Source organism: Lytechinus variegatus, chromosome 16 (assembly GCF_018143015.1).
Source record: "Lytechinus variegatus isolate NC3 chromosome 16, Lvar_3.0, whole genome shotgun sequence".
NCBI lineage: Eukaryota > Metazoa > Echinodermata > Echinoidea > Temnopleuroida > Toxopneustidae > Lytechinus > Lytechinus variegatus.
The window spans coordinates 6,315,710-6,337,668 of NC_054755.1; the positions used below are offsets into that span (position 1 = coordinate 6,315,710).

Consider the following 21,959-nt stretch of genomic DNA (forward strand, 5'->3'; position numbering starts at 1 on the left):
TCTTCTAATAGCCAAATTGTCTAATGGCATTTGCAATTCTGCATGACCTATATGTTTGTTTGTTTGTCAAGTGTTAAGTGAAACGGGGCGACATTTTGTGGTGTTTCCTCCGCCGAAAATATCTATTGTCGCCTAAATGAGGCGTCAATTTGTGCAGGGATGACAATTTGTGGTGTCAATTTTTGCACAAATTATTGCGGGGCGACAATTTTTGGTGCAACAAGTAATAATTGAAATAGAAATAAAAAGTATCTTGATAACAGCAAAAAATAAAAATAAATAAATTTAATTCATGTTTTCCGTTGACTGAGCCGGTTCGTACATTATAAAGAACTGAATACAGGTCGCAGGGTAAAGTTACTACTGCAATCTCTAACAAAATAGTTAGCCGAAGGCTTTCAAAAACGTTTAAATGAGAACACCAATAAACGTCACTGAACAATATTTATCGAAGGGCGAATGTTGACTATTTGACCGAAATTCAAGAGGCAAATAATTTATGGTTTACAAAAATGGGGAATTCTGAAATGGAATCAATCAAAGTGCACCATAGTTCGTGATGTCGAACATTTTCGGTTCACATATGAAATAGAGAAGAATGAAGTCAGTAGGTCGACAAAGAAATGTAGTTCTTGTTAGATGATGGCAGCAGGCGGTGACCCCCTTGAATCTTCTAATATCTAAAGAGGAAATAAAACAAGAAAGGAGGGAGAGACTGACAGGGCGTTACTCTACTACTCCTTTATTGTTTTAAGTTAGAAATTATATGATGTCTGCACTCCCTCTTTGAGAATGTACTGGCTTCACCCTTGATGATCATATTTTGACCTTTGATCACACGAAGATATGAGAATAATGACATTGGGGATCTGTTTACCAGTGGCGTATATACACTGTAGCACAAACGGCGCCCGGGACAAGTGCTAAAATCGCCTCCCTTTCAAATGTGTACATAATGGCAATGCGTGTGCAAATATTTTTTTTCAATAGACGTTAAGACGGAATAGTCATTGTTATTTCTTTGTTATCATAAATGTGATTCGTATCTATGCAATGAGTGCGAAGACGAAAAGCGAGCTGAAAATTATTGATCTTCTGACTTGAAAAAGGAACATTTATCATAAATAAATTATGACAGGGAATCAGGGTAGCGTTTCATCAATTTTCATCCGACAAGTTGTCAGATCTGACATCTTACCTTGATTCTGATTGGCTGAGAGGCACTGTTCTTATGGTAACTGTCGGATGAACTGGTACTTGTCGGATAAAATGTCCGACAAGTCCTTTCATGAAACGCCCCCCAGGGATGACTTATCGACCTAATATGAGGGCAAAGTGCGAGCCTGTTTTTTATTATTTTTTCAAGATCGTAAGTCTGTATATTCTACATGTTCTGAACAATTAATGCGAGCGCGAGCCGGAAATAATTGATAGTTAGACCTGAAATCGAAACATTTTAGGGAGAAGTTATCCCACGATGCAAGTTTAACTACGCAATAAGTGCAGGCACGAGCGATGAGCTGAAATTTTCTTTATACATGTACTTACCTGAAAAGGGACAGTTTTAAGGAGTATTCTTATGAATTCATGAACTTCCTATACGTTTCTCATCGGCGTAATGCATGCGCAAAGCGATAGCTGATTTTGTTCATATACCCTCTTCTAAACAGAGACGACTGTTTGTAAAAATTAACGAAGAGGGTTTGTATCTAAGTATCTACCTTATCAAATGAAGGCGTGATTATAAGTCTTTGTTAATCAAACAAGAAAAAAGTGTATATTAGAACTATTTTAAGGACGGTTTGTTGGAATTATTGGAAAGAATAAGCATATCACTGATAAAAAGAAAATTGGCCCGAGTACAGAGTATTCAACCTTGGGTAAAAACATGCAAGATTTTTCTACACGGGTTCGAAGCTGCATGACCATGGTAAAAGCATAGGACGGGGGTATTTATCACCTTCAGTGGTCTTCCTAAACTTTGACTTTTTGGTATTCACAATTGTTGACCATTTTTGTTCATTTTTCCTTTTCTTTATTCACGCGCCCCCATCCCTTTTTGCGCCCCCAAAAGTGGCGCCCGGTGCACGTGCCCCCTCCCCTTTGCCCATCCCTTGATTCACTACTGTTGTTTACTCAATCTCGCAATTCTTCATACGACTCATTTTGACATTTTTATTTGTTCGAAAGAGACAAGGTATGAAAATAAATCAGAGCCCTCACTGCGTAACTGAAACCGTAAACATTGTATCTGCATACTGACATGACTGATACACCTTTGATTTTATTTTCGTTTGATATCTTACTGCAACTAAGGTTAGATTCATTTCTGGTCAACAGTCAAGAGGTTGCTTGATCAACATCACTGAAAATGACAGATTTTGAAAGTAAACCTGTTCGTCTCTTCTTGTGGGTCATCCCAAGAACAATCTCGACGGCTTTGTGTAAATGTCTGAGCGCCATCGACGGTATGGAAGTTTGGTTCGAGTGTTTTATCCCCTGCAATGTTGCTAGAAAGGAGTATCTGCTTGCCACTGGGGAAGAGTTGCCGATGGATTATGAAGGAAATGAAGAAATGGCTCAGGAAGCAGCAACTATATTAGAGCGTCTAGCGGGCAGCAAAGTTGATCCAGAGAGGATAATGTGAGTAATAAAAAGTTATCGCATTTTGTTTGATTTTGCCCCGTTATAGAAAAAGTGATTATTTTTTTATTCTGTTTTTCTTGGTTGTTTTGGGAGCATCCAATTCTAAATGATAATAATGATAATAAACAGTAATAACGTTTTATGTACTCAGAGTAGCCACTTCAGTTAGGAAACTTCTGTACCAACGGGCCCTGCATAACATAATATGTTATTATTACCCTGCTGGAATCTAAATGCTGAGCGCCTAGCAAGAAAGCAGAAGGTCCAAGTCTTTGGTATGACTCGGCCAGGGATCGAACCCACGACCTCCCGTTCATGAGGCAGGCGCTCTACCACTGAGCCACTATGCCACCATAAAAGTAATTTTTGGTCCTAATCATCACCGAGTCAAACTTTGGGGGTTGCGGATTAGTGTAAATTTATTAGCCACAGTTGGATACAATAATTAAGAAAATATGCAGACATCATATCGTAGATTCAAGAGAAAAGTCAAGATCTCGATCTTTCCTCCACGCCCATATCATTAAAGGACAAGTCCACCCCAACAAAAACTTGATTTGAATAAAAAGAGAAAAATTCAACAAGCATAACACTGAAAATTTCATCAAAATCGGATGTAAAATAAGAAAGTTATGGCATTTCAAAGTTTCGCTTATTTTCAACAAAATAGTTAATAACTCTCTCATTTGGATGTAACTGGCTCGTTCATATAATATATGAACGAGCCAGTTACATCCAAATGAGAGAGTTCATCACTCACTCACTCACTATTTCTTTTGTATTTTATTATATGAAATATTTTTATTTTCTCGTCATTGTCATGTGAAATGAAGTTTTATTCCTTCCTGAATAAATGGAATTCTTATTATTCTAACATTTTGTGCTTCAGGCAAGGAGGTCCTAATCGTCAAATTCGTAAAAATTAAATATTGTTTAATTCAAACAATAAAAAACAAAAGAAATAGTGAGTGACATCATCGAATCTCTCATTTGGATGTAACTGGCTCGTTCATATACTTATTTTGTTGAAAATAAGCGAAAGTTTGAAATGTCATTACTTTCTTATTTTACATCCGATTTTGATTAAATTTTCAGCATTGTGCTTGTCTGATTTTTCTCTATTGATTCAAATCAACATTTTTCTGAGGTGGACTTGACCATTAATGTACATACCCATTATGATAGCTACTGAAGTAGTCGTCGTTATTCGTATAGAAATCCGTAATTGTATGCAATCTGCATGTCATCGTGGAATACAGGTCAATATGGCCATTGCCAATTGAATGTAAATATTCTGTTATTTCATTATAGGTACGGTCACGTGAAAGGGAAAATGGAATCCTCAACTAGCAAGTACATCTTAGCCAAAGAAGGTAGCTTCATCTTTCCTGATGATAAATCCCGCCAATACTTACCAGAGGGGTTCAAGCATGTCTTTCTCATCCGGGATCCCTACAAAATCTTTCGCTCCTATAGGAAGGCGATGGTTAGCCAGACGATGAAATTCGGTTTGTGGACAGCGGATCCGGAGAGCTTTGACCTCGAGAAGGACGACCCCTATTTAAAACCTCCAGAGTTTTTCAGCAGCGCGTTTGAAACCTGGAAGTACATCCGAGACAACGTGGATCCCAACCCAATCATCCTCAACACCGATGATCTGTTGGCCGACCCCGCTGGGGTGCTGAAGAAGTTCTGTCACCTGACCGGTCTTCCGTACAGCGATTCACTTCTCCAATGGGATGCCTCTGCGGATGTCACCAAGACCTGGAAAGTGACGGTCGACAAATCATTGGAGGACTTTGGAGCATTTTATGACACTGCGAAATATTCAGCTGGGTTTACGCCACCTAAACCAGCCACACCCGTGGACAGCTTGGAGTCTGATGTCAAGAAGCTTGCGAAAGCTTCAATGCCATACTTCAAGGAAATGAACAAGTATAAAATATAATATATTCACTCGCGTAAATCAAAGCGGTGAAGTAATTGTTCAGGATGTGGTGGTGGTCTATTTGTTTCACCCGCACTTGAAAAGTATATATGACGTCATGGATTTACGCCAATGAAATGAAAGCTACCCATCAATTTTGTTTTTCGATTCATTTTCTTTGTTATTAACCATGTATACCATTTCTTTTCTTCAGATGTAATTTACCGACATGTATACACGTGCTACTACTTTATTGCAAAAAAATAATGTGCAGGAGAATTTTATAGGGAAATGACTTTAAGAAATTAATTTGTATATTATTACTTGTTGTTGTCGATGAAAGACTGGAGCAGTTGAGTGGCGCATGCTTGTTGTAGCATAATGAGTTGTACCTTAAAGTTATTTGTAATAATTTGATCGTTTTGTGATTCTTTGCCAAGTTTGGGATAAGTACGTCAGTTCGCTGAGAGCTGGATGGCGTGCGGTTGTAAGATGTAAGCTCTGAATAAATCAAGTTGATTTGTATACCGAATATCTCCCAAGTTGCTTCATTTGCATGATTTAGGGTGAGTGAGCGGGTGATTTGGTATAATCAGGAATGAGGATAGTAGCGTACCTAGGATTTTCCACAGGGGGGGGGGGGGGCAAAATCGTCCGCCAAAAGAATAGACAAGCAAAAAAAAGGTCTTCAACCACAAATAACGGATTTCAACAGGATATAAAGGGCATTTGGCACCAGAAATAAACTTGACACTCAAAAAAAAATATTTTTTTGAGTGTATAATTCTTATACATGTATACATTAAGATATAAATGTTAAGCGCTTAGCAACTATTGTAATAAGCGCTATATAAATGTACATTATCATTTATCATTAGTATTAAAAATAAAAAAATAAAAAAAGGTCCTAGACTTCAAAGGATGGGGGGCACTGGTGGTTCGTCAGGGAGGGGGGGGGGCAGGGATACGTCCCTTGCATGGGTTGTCACTCGTCAGGGGGGCAGTCAGCCCTCCCCCATTGGTACATGAATGAATGAGAGTGTATCACGTTGTACAATTGACTTCTGTGAGCGAATCTGCCCCCAAAGAGAGATATAAAAGTAAGGAGAAGCGTGGACCAGCTTTTGGAGACTATACCCGACAGAGCCTGGACCGCCACAATATATTGAAGAGAATCCAATAAAAGTATTCTTTCAAAGTAAGATTTATTTTATTATGCTAAGTAGCTACGCTTATAGTGGAAGAGATTCCGAAGCTGTCCCGGTCCACCAACTGTCGGCAAAGGCCTCTCGCCTCTTCATTGTGATTTGACTTGCATTTTCAAAGGAATTTGTGCGTTGTGGGAGTTTCCCCGTAGTCATGGGCAGAAACCCCAGGAGAGTTTGCCCCCTACTCAAAAATAGTAGGGGGGACACAATATCAAATGTCCCCCTATATACTATTTCTGGTCTTTTAGTATGGTAAGTAATTCATCATTCAAAATAACACATTTATTTTAGGACGAGATGACCTTACTTTTGGGATGATAACCTTTTCTTTATTTTTTTGCTTATCAAATTTATTTTCGGCGAAATTACCTGAAATTAGGGGTGATAACCTTTTTTTGTTGCTTGTCAAATTTTCCCGCCCCATATCCCCCCTACCATTTAGGAGAGATTTTCGCCCCTGCCCTTATATGCGAAAAGTCCGGAATGACGAGGTGCTATTACTATTTTACTCCAGTTTTCAGGGCCGGACAAAATAAGGTAACTTTATCACTTGTCTAGGCGGATATTGCCATGTTATCAGAGGAAATGTTTTTGTAATTCAACTCCAACATGGCCTTGTAAGCAAAATACAAATACGTTACGATTCCTCTAAGGAAATAAGGTTTATTCATACGAAGGTATATACTCATTAGATCTCTAATGGGCTTTTGCCTGAAGACTACGATTAATTAATTCGTTCTGTTTGTAGGCGTATTCCATTTCTAAAAGAAAGATTGACGGCTACCTCTTCGACGATTAAAATACAGAGTGAACATGATGTGTGGTCAGAAAACCTTGGTCTTGACCCTGGCATTGGTCTCCGTCATGTTGATGTGTCCTGGTGACTGCCAAGCTTCATGCTGTTGCCCAACCTTCTGGACTGCATACAACAGTAGCTGTTACAGGTAGGTTTACAAGGGGACGGATTCTTAGGTGTAAAAACAATGGATGTGGTCTAAGCCGGCCTGGAGAACACATTTTGCCGGCCTTGGCCTTGGCCCGAGACACGTGTACAGAGTATATGGGATGTTTCATGGGTAAATCATATCATCTATATATAATATTGCTGACCCCCCCCCCCCCCCCCCACCGTCCATTTAGAGGCTGTAATTTTATATGCCATGGTGATGAATATGCATTTTTTTTTTTTTTTTTTTTGGGGGGGGGGCAGGGGTATGAATTAGCTGTTGATTTATAAGCATGTTATTATAAGCATTATGTATATATAGAGGACCACACCCTTAGGTGTTAAAATTACACCCTAGAGATTGAACATAACACCAAATAGTGTAAATGTAACAACCAAAGATGTTGTAATAACACCTATAGGTGTAAAACTAACACCACCAATTTAACACTGGTGTAAAATAACTGGTGTGGTCCTCTATGTACACCGGTTAACACCACAGTTTTGCTGTGAAACCTATTTTCATGAGCGATATATTTCCCTTTCCCTCCTCCTCTTCCCAAGCTCTTACACCGCAAAACTCCGATGTTGATTTAACACCAGCCCACCAGTCCACACCAGAAAAGTATTGAAACAACACCAGTTTGAAATCAAACTGATGCTGTTTTGATACTAATTGGTGTTGTATAAATACCTATCTGGTGTTAGACCAAAACGAAACTGGTCTTCTTTAACACTTCTCTGGTGTGGACATATATAGATTCTGGGTTGGTGTTAAATCAACACCAGAGTTTTGGCAGTGTACTCTTCTACTTTGATTTCGCAGATTGTTCAGTTACAGTATGAATTGGCATGAAGCCGAGGCACATTGCAACCAATTCTCCAGACCATCTCTTGGTGATGGAGACAGGGATAGCTTTGCTCATCTTGTGTCCATCCATTCTCCAGATGAGCACGATTTCGTTGTTTCTTACTTCAGATCTACAGGAATCAAGGTAAAAGATCATTGGAGTGGTGGGGTGGTTAGGCCTACTCAAGCTTTCAAAATCAACCCTAAACGTATATGAGACCCCTCATTGAAATACAGATTATCAGGAATGTTAAAAGTAGCCTATAAGTAGTAGTAGTAGTAGTAGTAGTAGTAGCCTATAAGTATAGTAGTAGTAGTAGTAGTAGTAGCCTAGTATTAGAAGTACAATGTAGTAGTAGTAATAGTAGTAGTAGAAGTAGTAATAGTGGTAGTAGTAAATATTTGTGGTACTGGTAGCAGTAGTAGTAGTAGTTGTAGTAGTAGTAAATATTTGTAGTAGTGGTAGCAGTAGTAGTAGTAGTAGTAGTAGTAGTAATTGTAGTAGTAGTAGTAGTAAATATTTGTAGTAGTAGTAGTAATCAACCCTAAACGTATATGAGACCCCTCATTGAAATACAGATTATCAGGAATATTATAAGTCGCTCAAAAAATCTAGACAAAAGACAAACTCACAAATAATATTTTTCATTGGTGACTGGTGTGTTCCTTTATTATATTGTAAACAGGTCAATACCATATAGTTTGTGCTGTGATCATTATTATAATTATAATCATTAGCATTAAAAGTATTATCCACGTTACTATTATTACTGTTAATGTTATAATTATTATCACTGGAAGTATACATGTAAATATTGGTAGAAGTAGTAGTAAACAGTTGTAATGGTAGTAGTAATAATAGTTGTAGTAGTAGTGGTAGTAGTAGTGGTAGTAATACTAGAAGTAGTAGTAGTAGTGGTAGCCCATAAGTAGTAGTAGTAGCCTATAAGTAGTAGTAGCCTTGTATTAGAAGTACAATGTAGTAGTAGTAATAGTAGTAGTAGAAGTAGTAAAGTAGTAGTAGTCTTAGTGGTAGTAGAAGTAGTAATAGTAGTAGTTGAAGTAAATATTTGTAGTAGTGGTAGTAGTATAAGTAGTGAAGTAGTAGAAGTAACAATAGCCGTAGTAGTAGTACTAGTAGTAGCCTAGTAGCACATAGTAATTTTATTATCATCATCATTATTAATATTATTATTATAGTAGTGGTATTATTATTATTATTAGTAGTAGTAGTAGTAGTAGTAGTAAAAGTAGTAATAGTAGTAGTAGTAGTAAATATTTGTAGAAGTAGTAGCAGTAGTAGTAGTTGTTGTAGTAGTAGTAGTAGTAAATATATGTAGTACTGGTAGCAGTAGTAGTAGTAGTAGTTGTAGTAGTAGTAGTAGTAGTAGTAGTAGTAGTAGTAAATATTTGTAGTAGTAGTAGTAATCAACCCTAAACGTATATGAGACCCCTCATTGAAATGCAGATTATCAGGAATGTTAAAAGTCGCTCAAAAAATCTAGACTAAAGACAAACTCACAAATAATATTTTTCATTGGTGACTGGTGTGTTCCTTTATTGTAAACAGGTCAATACCATATAGCTTGTGCTGTGATCATTATTATAATCATAATCATTAGCATTAAAAGTATTATCAATATTACTATTATTACTGTTATTGTTATAATTATTATCACTGGAAGTATAAATATTGGTAGAAGTAGTAGTAAACATTTGTAATGATAGTAGTAATAATAGTTGTAGTAATAGTGGTAGTAATACTAGGAGTGGTAGTAGTTGTAGACTATAGGTAGTAGTAGTAATAGCCTATAAGTAGTAGTAGTAGCCTAGTATGAGAAGTACAATGTAGTAGTAGTAGCAGTAATAGTAGTAGTAGAAGTAGTAAAGTAGTAGTAGTAGTAGTCTTAGTGGTAGTAGAAGTAGTAATAATAGTAGTAGAAGTAGTAATAGTAGTAGTAGTACTAGAAGTAGCCTAGTAGCACATAGTAATGTTATTATCATCATCATTATTATTATCATTATCATTATTATAGTAGTGGTATTATTATTATTATTATTATTATTAGTAGTAGTAGTAGTAGTAGTAGTAGTAGAACTAGTAATAGTAGTAGTAGTAGTAGTAGTAGTAAATATTTGTAGTAGTGGTAGCAGTAGTAATAGAAGTAGTAATAGTAGTAGTAAATATTTGTAGTAGTGGTAGCAGTAATAGTAGTAGTAGTAGTAGTAGTAGTAAATATTTGTAGTAGTAGTAGTAAGGAGCTAATCTAGTCTCTAATCACAATCCTTTCGGAGTGATACTAGGTACCAAGTGTGCTTCTTTTTCTCTGTCACTCCAAAAACAGATCAAAGATGCAAATCTCACTCGCCAGAACTGGTCCATTGTCTCACTCTCAGAGGCGTGTGACTAGGGACCAGATATGCTAATTTGCATTTAGAGAACCGGGGCCCGCAACAAAAAAGTTAGGAATGATCGTAGAACATTTTAATACGACTACAATTTACAATCAATCGTGAAAATCATGCGCACGATTAATCGCCAACCTTTGTGTTACGGGACCCCGTACTGTTATGTCAAATACGGGCCAGCAGCCTTGCATAACACCACCCTAAGTCCCCAACTATTCAAATCTGACCCGGTTCCTTACCCATAATGTAGCATTCTGAATGGTGTAGTCTTGTGATACAGACCCACTAGGATCATTATGCGAATTCACTACTCAACATGCCGCAATAAATGTCACAAAGGATCCAAACAAGTACCTTTCCTCTAAAAGAATTTCATTTTTTTCTCTCCAAAAGCTAATAGACTAATTTATTCTCCATAAAACAAAAACTGTCCCCATTAAGGTGTATATTTTAAGGCTAAATAAGATAAGACGTAAAGTGATAGTCAGTTCGCTCCTTAATATCATTGATATTATTAATATCATTATCATAATCAGGATCAGGGAGATGATGAATCAACTGGGCGTGACATGTGGGTTGGTTTCCATGACATCGCCAGCGAAGGGAACTTCGAGTGGACCGACCGATCCTCGTTCAACATGAACGTGTGGTCCCCCGGACAGCCCGACAACTCTGGTTCGAGAGAACACTGCGGGGAGATTAGAGGCGTCTACGGCTATAGATGGAACGACGAACCGTGTGACCGAGTTGCTCAATACTTCATGTGCAAGTTACCAGTTTGGTAAATTGAACGCCTTTCCACGAGGCCGAGGATTACGTTGGTCTACATCGAATTTATTTTCTTGAACTGCCTAATCGTTGGGTGATGACGTCTAAAGACAGGAGTGGTTCTAGGATTTCGAAGGGGGGGGGGGTAACCTGATTTTGGCGCCCATGTGTACCTTTCGAACAAAAGTTCCTTCCAAATGCATGTTAAATTATCTTGTTTCATAGTCAAAGAGAAAAAAGGTCAATTAAAGACCGTTTTTTTTAATGATGTGCTCATGAAAAAAAAAAAAAACGTGATATACCTTTTTAAAAAAATGCGAGCGCGAGCGATTTTCTGTTGTCTTTTTTAAGCATTTGGGGGTTAACCATCTCGCAATCTTAGATCAGCTGGGAAGGATCTTTTAAATTGTTCTGTTGTTCAGACCAAGTTTTTTTGCCCATGCTCCCCCTTCACTTTGGAATACTACCCCATCTCCTACACCAAAATTTAAACCACTTTAAAAACAGATTTATTTAAGAAGACTTTTAAATAAGTTAGTACCATGATTGCCAGCAAATTTCTCTCTTTTCTTTGCCTTTTCTGTCTTCTTAAAAAAAGTGCATATCATAAGGGGATCCAGCAGGGGGTCTGAGGGGCCCCGTCCCCTCCTATAGGAGGAGCAAAAAAAAGAAAAAAAAGGGAAATAAAAAAAGGAAAAGAGAGGAGAAAAGAAAGCAGGGGAAACAAGAGGAAAAAGACGAGTGATTAACATAAGATGAGGGGAAGACTAGGACAATAATTTACAAAAATATTTTATGTCACTATACAAAATTTTCGCTCGCGCTTCGCGCTCGCATTGCCCTTTAGGTGATTGACATATCTTGCTAAATATGGAGTTTTATGAAGCTTCAAATATCAAATTTTGAAGTCCATATACAAAACATATTTCAACTCAGAAATCGAACTTTTTTTTAATTTACAAATTGATTTTTAAAAAGTGCTCTTGAAAAATGTCTGTTTTATGGTCTGAATATTAACATTTTCTGCTCGCGCTGCGCGCTCGCATTATTAATGTGGGAAGATTTCAAATTACTCATCCTTTTCATTACTTACAAAACATGATTAGAGTGTCCAAATTTTAGGTGAAAATCTCAAATTTTTTCATCAATTTAGTTATATATTTATCCTTTTCACAATTACAGAAAGTGCTTAGAATTTCCACTGTTTAATGTCAAAATCATTTTATTATTCGATTAGCCCCCTCCCACGGGGTCGAGACGCTATCTATCGCTTTACAAATATTTCAATAAATGATGTCCAATAAACATAATCATTCCGAAGTGATAAGTGCTTTATTAAAGTGTCGTTTTCTGTTTACACGTTTTACCTTGACAATAAATTCTTGTTTGCATATACATGTGTTATTTTTATATGATTTATATATCACTGAATTAAACTCTCATCAAACAAATGAAATGATGGAAAATTTAGAATTCAATATTAATGTATTTTTCGGGGATTTAGGTCTTGATGATCACCGTCTTAAGAGGCATGGGAACGCTTGGAATAAGAAAAAATATGTTTGCTCAAGTAAGAATAAAAGTTTATTGGGTCAAGGTTATATCGATGGCGATAAAAATGTACAGTATACGCCTTTATGAAAATGTGTATATAAATTCGATGAACGCTTCGAATGTGAAGAAAAGAAATGTTCGCTCACATAAAAAAGGGTCATCATTCACGTATTGATATATGGAGGTGATTGAAATACAGATAAAAAGTATCGTGATAACAGCAAAAAAAAAGAAGAAAGAAAGAAAGAAATTCATGTTTTTCGTTTTTTGAGCCGGAAGAACTGAATAAAAGGCGCAGAGGAAAGTTACTACTGCAACCTCTAACAAAATGATTAGCCAAAAGCTTTCAGAAAAGTTTAAATGTGAACATGTTTGAATTTTCATAACCAATACGTCATTGAACACTATTTATCAAAGGACGAATATTGACCGAAATTCTACAATCAAATGATTTATGGTTTACAAAAAAGGGGGAAATTCTGAATCAATGGAATCAATCAAAGTGCACCGTAGTTGGAGGTGTCGATCATTTTTCGGTTCACTAGGATTAATGGAGAAGGATGAAGTCATTAGGTCGACAAAAAATGAATGTAGTTCTTATTAGATGATGGCAGCAGGCAGCGACCCCATTGACTATTCTTATATCTAAAGAGAAAATTCAAAATAAAGAAAAGAAATGAAGAAGAATGTTAACGACAGAGTTTTGGGGGCGTTACTTTATAACTCCTGGGGAGCGTTTCATCAATATTTTCATCCGACAAGATGTCAGATCTGACACCTTTCCATGACTTTGATTGGCTGAGAGGCGCTGTTTCTATGGTAATTGTCGGATAAAATGGGACTTGTCGGATAAAACGTCCGACAAGTCCTTTCATGAAACGCCCCCCAATTCTGTTTCAAGTGAGAAATCAATAGGCCCTAGAATGGCTGCCCTCCGTACTGGCTTCACCCCTGATGATCGTATTTTGACCTTTGATAACTATGTGAAAATGGTGACATTGGTCTCTGTTTACTCAATCTTAAAATTCTTTATACGGCTTATTATGTTTGTTCGAAAGAGGTAGGGAATGAAAATAAATCAAAGTCCTCAACGCGTTCAACAACCGGACCCGTCAACATTGTAACCGTAAACTACGTAATACGCCTATGATTTTGATCTCGTTTAAGAACTTTGAGAACCAAGGTTGGATTCATTTCTAGTCGCCAGTCAAGAAGTTGCTTGATCCGCACTTCTGAAAATGGCAGATTCTGAAAGTAAACCGGTTCGCCTCTTTTTGTGGGTTGTCCCAAGAACTATCTCGACGGCTTTGTGTAAATGTCTGAGCGCCATTGATGGTATGGAAGTTTGGTTTGAATGTTTTGTCCCTTAAAATCTTGCCAGAAAGGAGTATCTGCTTGCCACTGGGGAAGAGATTCCGATGGACTATGAAGGCAACGAAGAAAGGGCTCAGCAAGCAGCAACGAACATGGAGCGTTTGGTGGGCAGCAAAGTCGATCCAGAAAGGATAATGTAAGAATAAAAAGTTGTTGGATCATTTCCTGTTACAGGAATAGTGATTGCGTCTTTTTTTTAATTCTACTTTTCTGGGTTGTGGCTTTAGCAGCATTTGCTATCTTCGGTGATTACGCTGTCGTTTAATGTAAATTTCTTACCTTCAGTTAAAGACAACTGAAAGATTACGAAGACCATGCTTGCGTTGCGTAAAAGTTACCATTATGGTAACTTTGACATAGTAACTGTTGGACTATGTTACCGTGGTATTTACCATTTGATGGCAAAGTATTATAGTAACTTGTATGCAATGGGGCCTAGATTCAGACATCAAATCTGAGATTCAAGAGAAATGACAAGATCTCAATCCCTCCACACACCCATATCGTTAATGTAAATTAACACTCACTAGGGTCGGTCTAGTTTTATTGTCTTGATCATCAAATAATTCAGGTAGTCATTGTTATTCGTATATAAATCCGTAACTTGCAATACACAATTGTTCATTGTGGATTTCAACTTGATAGGTCAATATGGCCGTTGTCAATTGAATGTAAATATAATAATTATGTGATTTTATTACAGGTACGGTCAAGTGAAGCGGAACATGGAATCTTCAACAAGCAAGTACATCTTAGCCAAAGAAGGTGCCTTCATTTTTCCTGATGATAAATCTCGCCAATACTTACCAAAGGGGTTCAAGCACGTCTTTCTCATCCGGGATCCATACAGAATCTAGGACTCCTATAGGAAGGCGATGGTTGCCAGACAATGAAATTCGGTTTGTGGACAGCGGACCCGGGAAGCTTTGACCTCGAGAAGGACGACCCCTACTTAAAACCACTTGAGTTTTTCAGCAGCTCGTTTGAAGCATGGAAATACATCCGGGACAACGTGGATCCCAACCCAATCGTCCTCAACACCGATGATCTGTTGGCCGACCCGGCTGGGGTGCTGAAGAAGTTCTGTCACCTTACCGGTCTTCCGTACAGCGATTCACTTCTCCAATTGGATGCCTCTGCGGATGTCACCAAGACCTGGAAAGTGACGGTCGACAAATTATTGGAGGACTTTGGAGCATTTTATGACACGGCGAAATATTCAGCAGGGTTTATGCCACCTAAGCCAGCGGCACCCGTAGAAAGCCTGGAGTCTGATGTCAAGAAGCTTGCAAAAGCGTCAATACCATACTTTGAGGAAATGAACAAGTATAAGATATATTGAAGCTGCCTAGGATGTTTTGGGAACTATTCTCATTGTTATTAATCTTGTATATCATAGCTTATCCGGGCCCCGGCCGTCTTACACAGACGTGTGTGATTGTTCTGATCAATCACAACTATGGAAAGCCAGCAACGCCAACATCTATTATGCATGTTTGTGTATAATGTTTTGGAGATATTGATGTATATCTATACATTCATCGTTTCATTGACATTTTTAGCATGCTTCTCCCTGATTACAAAAGGTTATGCTCAATTTCATGTAGAAAAAAGTATGACATTGATGGGTATAGCTGAGGTTGATTGGATCGATCGTAACTCTTTGTAAGACGGGGCTCAGATATATTTAACCTTTACATGTGTTGCTCCTTCATAAAAAAAAAAATCAGGGTCCCGTCTTACAAAGAGTTGCGATTGATCCAATCAATCGTAATTCTATGGAAATTCATTAGTGTCATTCTTTCTACAGGAAATTTGCAAAATGTCCTTTGTAACATAGGCAAACACACCAAATTGTCAAGAAATCAATGAATTTATGAAAATCTTGAAACATTTTTGACCTGTATTTTTTAGATATGGGCGTTGCTGGCTCTCCGCGGTTGAGTTTGATCAGATCAATTGCAGGATGGGACCCAGAAGCAGGGGAGTGGAGAAATACAATGGAAAGTGTTTTAGGATAGAGCAAGATTAAAAAAGGAATTTCAGACAAAATAATTCGTATAATGACATGTAGGCATCGATGAAAAATTTGAACTCTCCACTGAGCAGTTGAAATGGCGCAGGCATAATGATATAAATGAAGAGAATACGGTTAAAGGAGCTGAGTTTATTATTCACCTATTATTCTTCCATGTAGTTATTTAAAATAAATACATTTATTTTATAAATCAGAAATTTATTTTATAATTATGATTGGCCGTACATATACTTTTATTAAACAACAACTGTTTTTAACTTGTTTTTATTAAAAACAACTGTCTTTTAAACTTTCACAATTCGCGAATCTTCCCCGAAGAAGGTAGATGACTTATAAAAATTTTGAAAGTGAATAAAGAACTTGTTGGCATTGCAAACTTGCATTACTCGTGAATATCATTTGTTTCGCATTTCGGATGTCTTATTATTGCCAATGCGTGGAAACCAAGATGTAGATAAATATAGATAGATATATATTTATAAATATATTTCAGGACACTGGGAATTATTTTTTAACATGAGAGTGTATAAAATAGAGGTCATTTTAGTCCCGAGAAATTCGAAAAAAGGAGGAAGGTCATTCCGGCAAAATTTATCAATTTTTTTCACACCTTCCAGAATTCCAGGGGGTGCTGCATATGGAGGATAATACCCGTAACACACCTCCCCCCGGAAAATCTTGGGTGTGTTTCACACCAGCCCCCCCCCCCCCCCCCCCCACTCTCCCAGGGCTATTTAACATTTTCTATTCTTATTGAACGCGGTAAAAAAAAGTATTCAGGAAAATACTTGATGCTCAACATAGCAGAAAGCTAACTTGAGCATCTGGAAGTGTTGTTCTTCACTCCAAAAGCAAAAATTTATAATGAAAATTTTACTTTGTTTATGAATATATTTGGATTTAGCTCCTTTTGGAATGAGACAGAAAAGACACGTCCCTGGAAAATACAGAAAATTGGCATTCGATTATATTATATACAGTGCATCCCACAACAAAAATAAGGAAGAACGATTTCAGAGTAAAGAGGAGATTCTAAGTTTTACAACGGTAGGTCACTGACTTGTTTATTGTCTATTTGTAATCAAGTTATGATAAATAATCGATAAATCATCGATATATATATAAATCATGAAGTGATACCCCCCTTTCAAATTTACTTCAGACCCCCAGAATATATAAACGAACAAAACAATTGTTCCCAGGGCCCGGCATGCTAACAGCGGAAATGTTTTGGTTTTTCATCGCCAAATCGACCCATTATATGAACAAAATACAATATACGTTTGCGTGCGATTCCCATATGGAAATCAGATTTATCTATAAAACGAAGGTCTTTTCTTGATCATTTTTATAAATACATGTATGCTTTTGCCTGTCGACCACAATTCAAGTCAATTCGTTCTGCTGTAGGCCTATTTACTTTCTCAAAGACTGACGGCGTTTAAAATAAATCTCAACAAGAGGATAATTGTCAATTAGGCCTGTTCATCTGTAGATTTTCGGTTAATTCTTCAACGATTAAAATAGAGATCAGGCATGATTTATCGACAGAAAATCTTGGTCTTGACCCTGGCATTGGTCTCTGTCATGTTGATGTGTCCTGGTGACTGCCAAGCTTCATGCTGTTGCCCAACCTTCTGGACTGCATACAACGGTAGCTGTTACAGGTAGGTTTGCAATTAAGGGGATGGGTACGTTGTTAAAAAAACACAAGGGGCCCCGTTGCATAAAACTTTTTACCTCAGAACACTCGGGTTGTTTCACCGGAGCGTTTGCCCTATGTTAAAGCCAATGACAGAAATCAGACTAACCATAGTTTTCAGTTTTTGTTTACCAGAGTTTTCTCAGGTAAAAAGTTTTATGCAACAGGTCCTTTGCGGTTCAAACTGACTCCAGGGGGAGCGTTTCATGAAAGGACTTGTCGGACGTTTCAACCGACAAATCAAGCTTTATCCAATAGTTACTTCAGTGCCTCTCAGCCAATCAAAATCTAGGAGAGATGTCAGATCTGACAACTTATCAGACAGAAATGTTGATGAAACGTGTGTGTGTGTATTTGAGTTTTGTCAGACGTGCATCAATCAGATATGATTATTTACGTCTGGGACCGACCTTTAACGTCACTATCCGAAATACGTGACCAGGGCTCGAACCTCGAACCTCTGCATCAATTTGTAACTTTCCCACAGCTTGGATTACAGGCGAACGCCACAGCGCCCAGTTAGCTCCCCGATGGTGCCCGTAGAGGGCCGCACCCTACGTTGATGATCCTATGATCATGACACTAAAGACATCAAAGGGTGTAAATGTAGCAACCAAATATATTTTGTAATAAAATCCGTATAGCTCTATAACACCAAAACTTGAAAGTGGAGTAAAATGACTGGACAGGTGTAATCTTCAGTTTACACCAATCAATACCAATACCACATTTTTGCTGTTGTCTATATAAAGTCAACCCAGCCTGTTCATATTTGAATTTTGGCTTTGACAAATGGATTGTTTACAAGCCACATTAAATGGTTTTAGGCTAACCAAGATTGACAGGGTATACCACCCGGAAAATATGAAAATTGGCGAGGTTATCTAGAATTGTTTTGGTCAATTTATTCATTCAATCTTTATTGATCTATATCTTTGTTAAATACTACCTCTAATCCTTGGTTTCTTCTAAAGAGAATCTTTATACATGTATATAAAGCAACCTTTGACTCAATTACATATTTAGTGGGTAGATCACATCTCCTATAGGCCTGATATTGCTCTTTTTTGGTTTTTTTTTATGTTTATGAATTATGATGCATGGTATCTCCTTCCGCCCCAAACCCACTTTGAAAAATACTAACTCATACTGGTATGCATGTCTAGAATCTAAAGGAGGCTCCTCATTTTCCCAACATTTGTTCCTCGACTTTAACTTCGCAGATTGTTCAGTTACAGTATGAATTGGCATGAAGCAGAGGCGTATTGCAATGAATTTTCCATACCATCCCTTGATGATAGAGAAAGGAATAGCGTGGCTCATCTTGTATCCATCCATTCCCTAGATGAACATGATTTCGTTGTTTCTTACTTCAGATCTACAGGAATCAAGGTAAAAATATCATTTTCGATGGGGGGGGGGGGTACTTAGTTTTCAAAACCAACCCACATGAATTACACCTCATTATGGGATTAAAGTTAATCAGGGAATTTCGAAAGTCTTTCCGAAAACTGGAGAATGAACTCAGAAACAACACATTTTACAGGTGATTGATGCGGTCCTCTATCGGGCACCGGTTGTTGTTCCTGTGATCAGTGTCATAATTATTAGTAGTGGAAGTAGACTGATGTATTCATTACTAATAAAAGCTGTTTCAAAATGTGTATTTTTAAAGTTTGCTGATATGAAAGTGGAGGGGGATGGCCATATAACTTTTTACCTGAGAAAACTCAGGTTGTTTTTACCGGAGTTTTTGCCCTGTGTTAAAGCCAATGGCAGAAATCAGACTAACCTTAGTTTTCAGTTTTTACCAGAGTTTTCTCAGGTAAAATTTTTTATGCAACAGGCCCCAGATAGTCATTTTTACATTTTTTTGTTCACGGTTTTGGAAAAGAGTTGACTTAAGTCCCCACCCCTCCCTGCTCCGTGGCCCCTTCAATTTCACTTAATTAATGTAATTGTAATCGTCATCATCACTATCATACTCAGGATCAGGGAGATGATGAATCAACTGGGCGTAACATGTGGGTTGGTTTCCATGATACTAACAGCGAGGGAAACTTCGAGTGGACCGACCGATCTTCGTTCAACATGAACGTGTGGTCCCTCGGACAGCCCGACAACTTTAATTCGAGAGAACACTGCGGGAACATTGTTGGCGTTTACGGCTATAAATGGAACGACTACCCGTGTGACGTAGATGCTCAATACTTCATGTGCAAGTTACCAGTTTGGTAAACTGATCAGGGACTTCCCACGAGGCCAGGGCCTTGGGAACGATTTTCTTTTTACTGGAGGTGCTGAGGTAAATTTGACAAGCAAACAAAAAAAAAAGAGAAAGAAAGTTCATTACAAAATGAAGATAAAAGTATTTGCAAGATGATTTTGATTCAATATGTAAATGGTTAGACTTAAATAATATGCATTTACACCCGCAAAAAACAAAAGCCATGGTATTTGGTCAAAATAAAAAGTTGAGGGGTGCTCATTTGCCAGTGAAATTCAGGAACATACAATTAGAAAATGTAAAAAAGATTAAATACTTAGGTGTCATGCTCGATCCGGGCTTGACTTGGTGTGAACATATTACTAATATCGTTTGTAAAATATCTCGAGCAATAGGTTGTATAAGGCGGATTAAGCATTTACTGTCCTTTGATATCATGAAGAAGCTGTACTTTTCTATGATTTTACCTTACATTGATTACTGTAGTACATCTTGGGGAAGCAGTGCAAAAATACATTTAGATAAGATACAAAAACTTCAAAATAAATATGCCAGGATGCTTTTGAAAAAAGATTATAATACATCACAAATATCTCTGTTGCAGTCACTGAAGTGGCAATCAGTAGATCAGCGTATAAAATATCAGTATTGTGTTTTTGTATATAAAATAATGAACAATTTAGTTCCAAATTATTTAAAACCTTTAGTATGTAAACGGCCCGTGAAATACAGGACACGGTTTTCTTTGCGATGCCCCCTTCAGCTTCCCAAAGCTAGAACTGAATATAAAAGAAAATCTTTCGCATATTTCGGACCCAAATTATTTAATGCACTTCCTTCAAATTTACAAGCCTGTACGTGTACCTCCTTGTTAGTTTTTAAAAAAATTATGCAAAGCCTTTCATACGAATTGATGAAGAGCGAAATAATATTCCATTGATTTACAATGCTATGTACTTGTATGTTTAGATTGTCACTTCCCACTCTAAATTTTTTTATGTTAATTGTTTCTGATGTTAAATAGTTTGTATTTTGTATTTTTGACATTGAATGTTTTTTGATGATATATTTTATATTTATCTTGACATGTATTTTAAACTGCAGGGCGCCTTTGTAAAGCAGTTTTAAGAACTGAACAGGCCTACCCTGCAGTATAAAATAAATAAAACAAAATAAATAAATAATAATAATAAATAAATGATACATAATAATTTTGGTCCGTAAGAAGTGGACATGCAAAAAGGAAAGAAAAAAAGTGATTTTACTACAAAATAATTTTGGTTACATTTCTCCATTTTTTTAAAACCCACTAGAATTCAAGGTGTTTCAGCACCCCCGCTTCCTAGGGCCGTGCACGTTTGTGTACATCAATTTTTTTGTGTGCTTATCTTAGGTTGGTGATACACATGACATAATGTACGTCTAAGGAGGACTGAGGCCGGCGTTGGAGGCGGGTCGATTTATATTTGTAATACTTCCCGTAGACCCCGTTGGTTTGAAGCCGGCTCGGACCGAGTCCACCTTTGAATGTAATTTGAAGATGGCGCGTCGGCTTTGACATTCCTGTAATAAGTAGCCCTATGTGTAACATCCCAGTGGGCTCATACTCGTAAAAATCAAGCTACGTATGATTCTTGAAGCTCCGTTTGATTGACACGATTATTACATTAAACAGACGCAAACAAAGAGAACAAAAAATCCTTTTTCTTCCCTCCTGAAATATTGTAACGAGGGTACGCTTTTCTATTGACTTTCAAAAAATTAAGACAAAATAAAAACAAACAAGATTTTTATCATAAATCACTGCTATCTAGTCATCCCATCTGTGGAGCATTTCATGAAACTCAATGGTCGGTGACATTCATTGATTATTGTTATTAGCTACCGAAATCAATGAATTTGATTGGCTGAGGACAAATCCTGGATGCATTGAAACCATTATTCGTTTCATAAATCAAGCCCCATATGCATACATGTATATTCAAGGGTTCCCATCCGAAAAACCCGTTCGAGCACATATGCTGGCGCTGTTGAAATCGCAGTAAATCGAGTCTTTAGGATCGTGAACAGCAACATCAACAAAGTTGGACCAATGGCTTTAACTCCGAGATATATTGAACGGTTGAACTTAAAGGAGAATGAAACCTTTGGAACGAGATAGCTTGAGAGAAAACAGAAAAATCAAAGAAACAAATCAACGAAAGTTTGAGAAAAATCGGACAAATAATGAGAAAGTTATGAGCATTTGAATACTGCGATCACTAATGCTAAGGAGATCCTCAAATTGGCAATGCGATACCACTTGCGAAC

The 21,959-nt window shown here is 37.4% G+C and overlaps 3 protein-coding genes and 1 pseudogene across 3 annotated transcripts; all 4 read left to right on the forward strand.

The window, feature by feature from the left end:
* The first annotated feature begins 2,282 nt into the window (after positions 1–2,282).
* LOC121430356 lies at positions 2,283–5,098 on the forward strand. Its single transcript, XM_041627636.1, has 2 exons — positions 2,283–2,643; positions 3,958–5,098. The coding sequence occupies exons 1-2, from the start codon at positions 2,372–2,374 to the stop codon at positions 4,592–4,594; spliced, it is 909 nt and encodes a 302-aa protein (XP_041483570.1). The 5' UTR covers positions 2,283–2,371; the 3' UTR covers positions 4,595–5,098.
* Positions 5,099–6,383: 1,285 nt separating this feature from the next.
* On the forward strand, positions 6,384–11,407 carry LOC121429918 (echinoidin-like). Its single transcript, XM_041627179.1, has 3 exons — positions 6,384–6,725; positions 7,554–7,722; positions 10,523–11,407. The coding sequence occupies exons 1-3, from the start codon at positions 6,595–6,597 to the stop codon at positions 10,769–10,771; spliced, it is 549 nt and encodes a 182-aa protein (XP_041483113.1). The 5' UTR covers positions 6,384–6,594; the 3' UTR covers positions 10,772–11,407.
* Positions 11,408–13,478: 2,071 nt separating this feature from the next.
* LOC121430342 lies at positions 13,479–16,032 on the forward strand (annotated as a pseudogene).
* Positions 16,033–17,049: 1,017 nt separating this feature from the next.
* On the forward strand, positions 17,050–19,782 carry LOC121430053 (echinoidin-like). Its single transcript, XM_041627327.1, has 3 exons — positions 17,050–17,387; positions 18,646–18,814; positions 19,412–19,782. Exons 1-3 carry the CDS (start codon positions 17,257–17,259, stop codon positions 19,658–19,660), a joined length of 549 nt encoding a protein of 182 aa, XP_041483261.1. The 5' UTR covers positions 17,050–17,256; the 3' UTR covers positions 19,661–19,782.
* Positions 19,783–21,959: the final 2,177 nt, after the last annotated feature.

Excerpts from the sequence above, each read along its gene's own strand:
- LOC121430356 (XM_041627636.1), top strand. The coding sequence starts at position 2,372 with ATGACAGATTTTGAAAGTAAACCTGTTCGTCTCTTCTTGTGGGTCATC. Across the intron at positions 2,644-3,957 it reads GTTGATCCAGAGAGGATAAT|GTACGGTCACGTGAAAGGGA; the intron begins GTGAGTAATAAA and ends ATTTCATTATAG.
- LOC121429918 (XM_041627179.1), top strand. The coding sequence starts at position 6,595 with ATGATGTGTGGTCAGAAAACCTTGGTCTTGACCCTGGCATTGGTCTCC. Across the intron at positions 6,726-7,553 it reads TACAACAGTAGCTGTTACAG|ATTGTTCAGTTACAGTATGA; the intron begins GTAGGTTTACAA and ends TTGATTTCGCAG. Across the intron at positions 7,723-10,522 it reads TCAGATCTACAGGAATCAAG|GATCAGGGAGATGATGAATC; the intron begins GTAAAAGATCAT and ends TATCATAATCAG.
- LOC121430053 (XM_041627327.1), top strand. The coding sequence starts at position 17,257 with ATGATTTATCGACAGAAAATCTTGGTCTTGACCCTGGCATTGGTCTCT. Across the intron at positions 17,388-18,645 it reads TACAACGGTAGCTGTTACAG|ATTGTTCAGTTACAGTATGA; the intron begins GTAGGTTTGCAA and ends TTAACTTCGCAG. Across the intron at positions 18,815-19,411 it reads TCAGATCTACAGGAATCAAG|GATCAGGGAGATGATGAATC; the intron begins GTAAAAATATCA and ends TATCATACTCAG.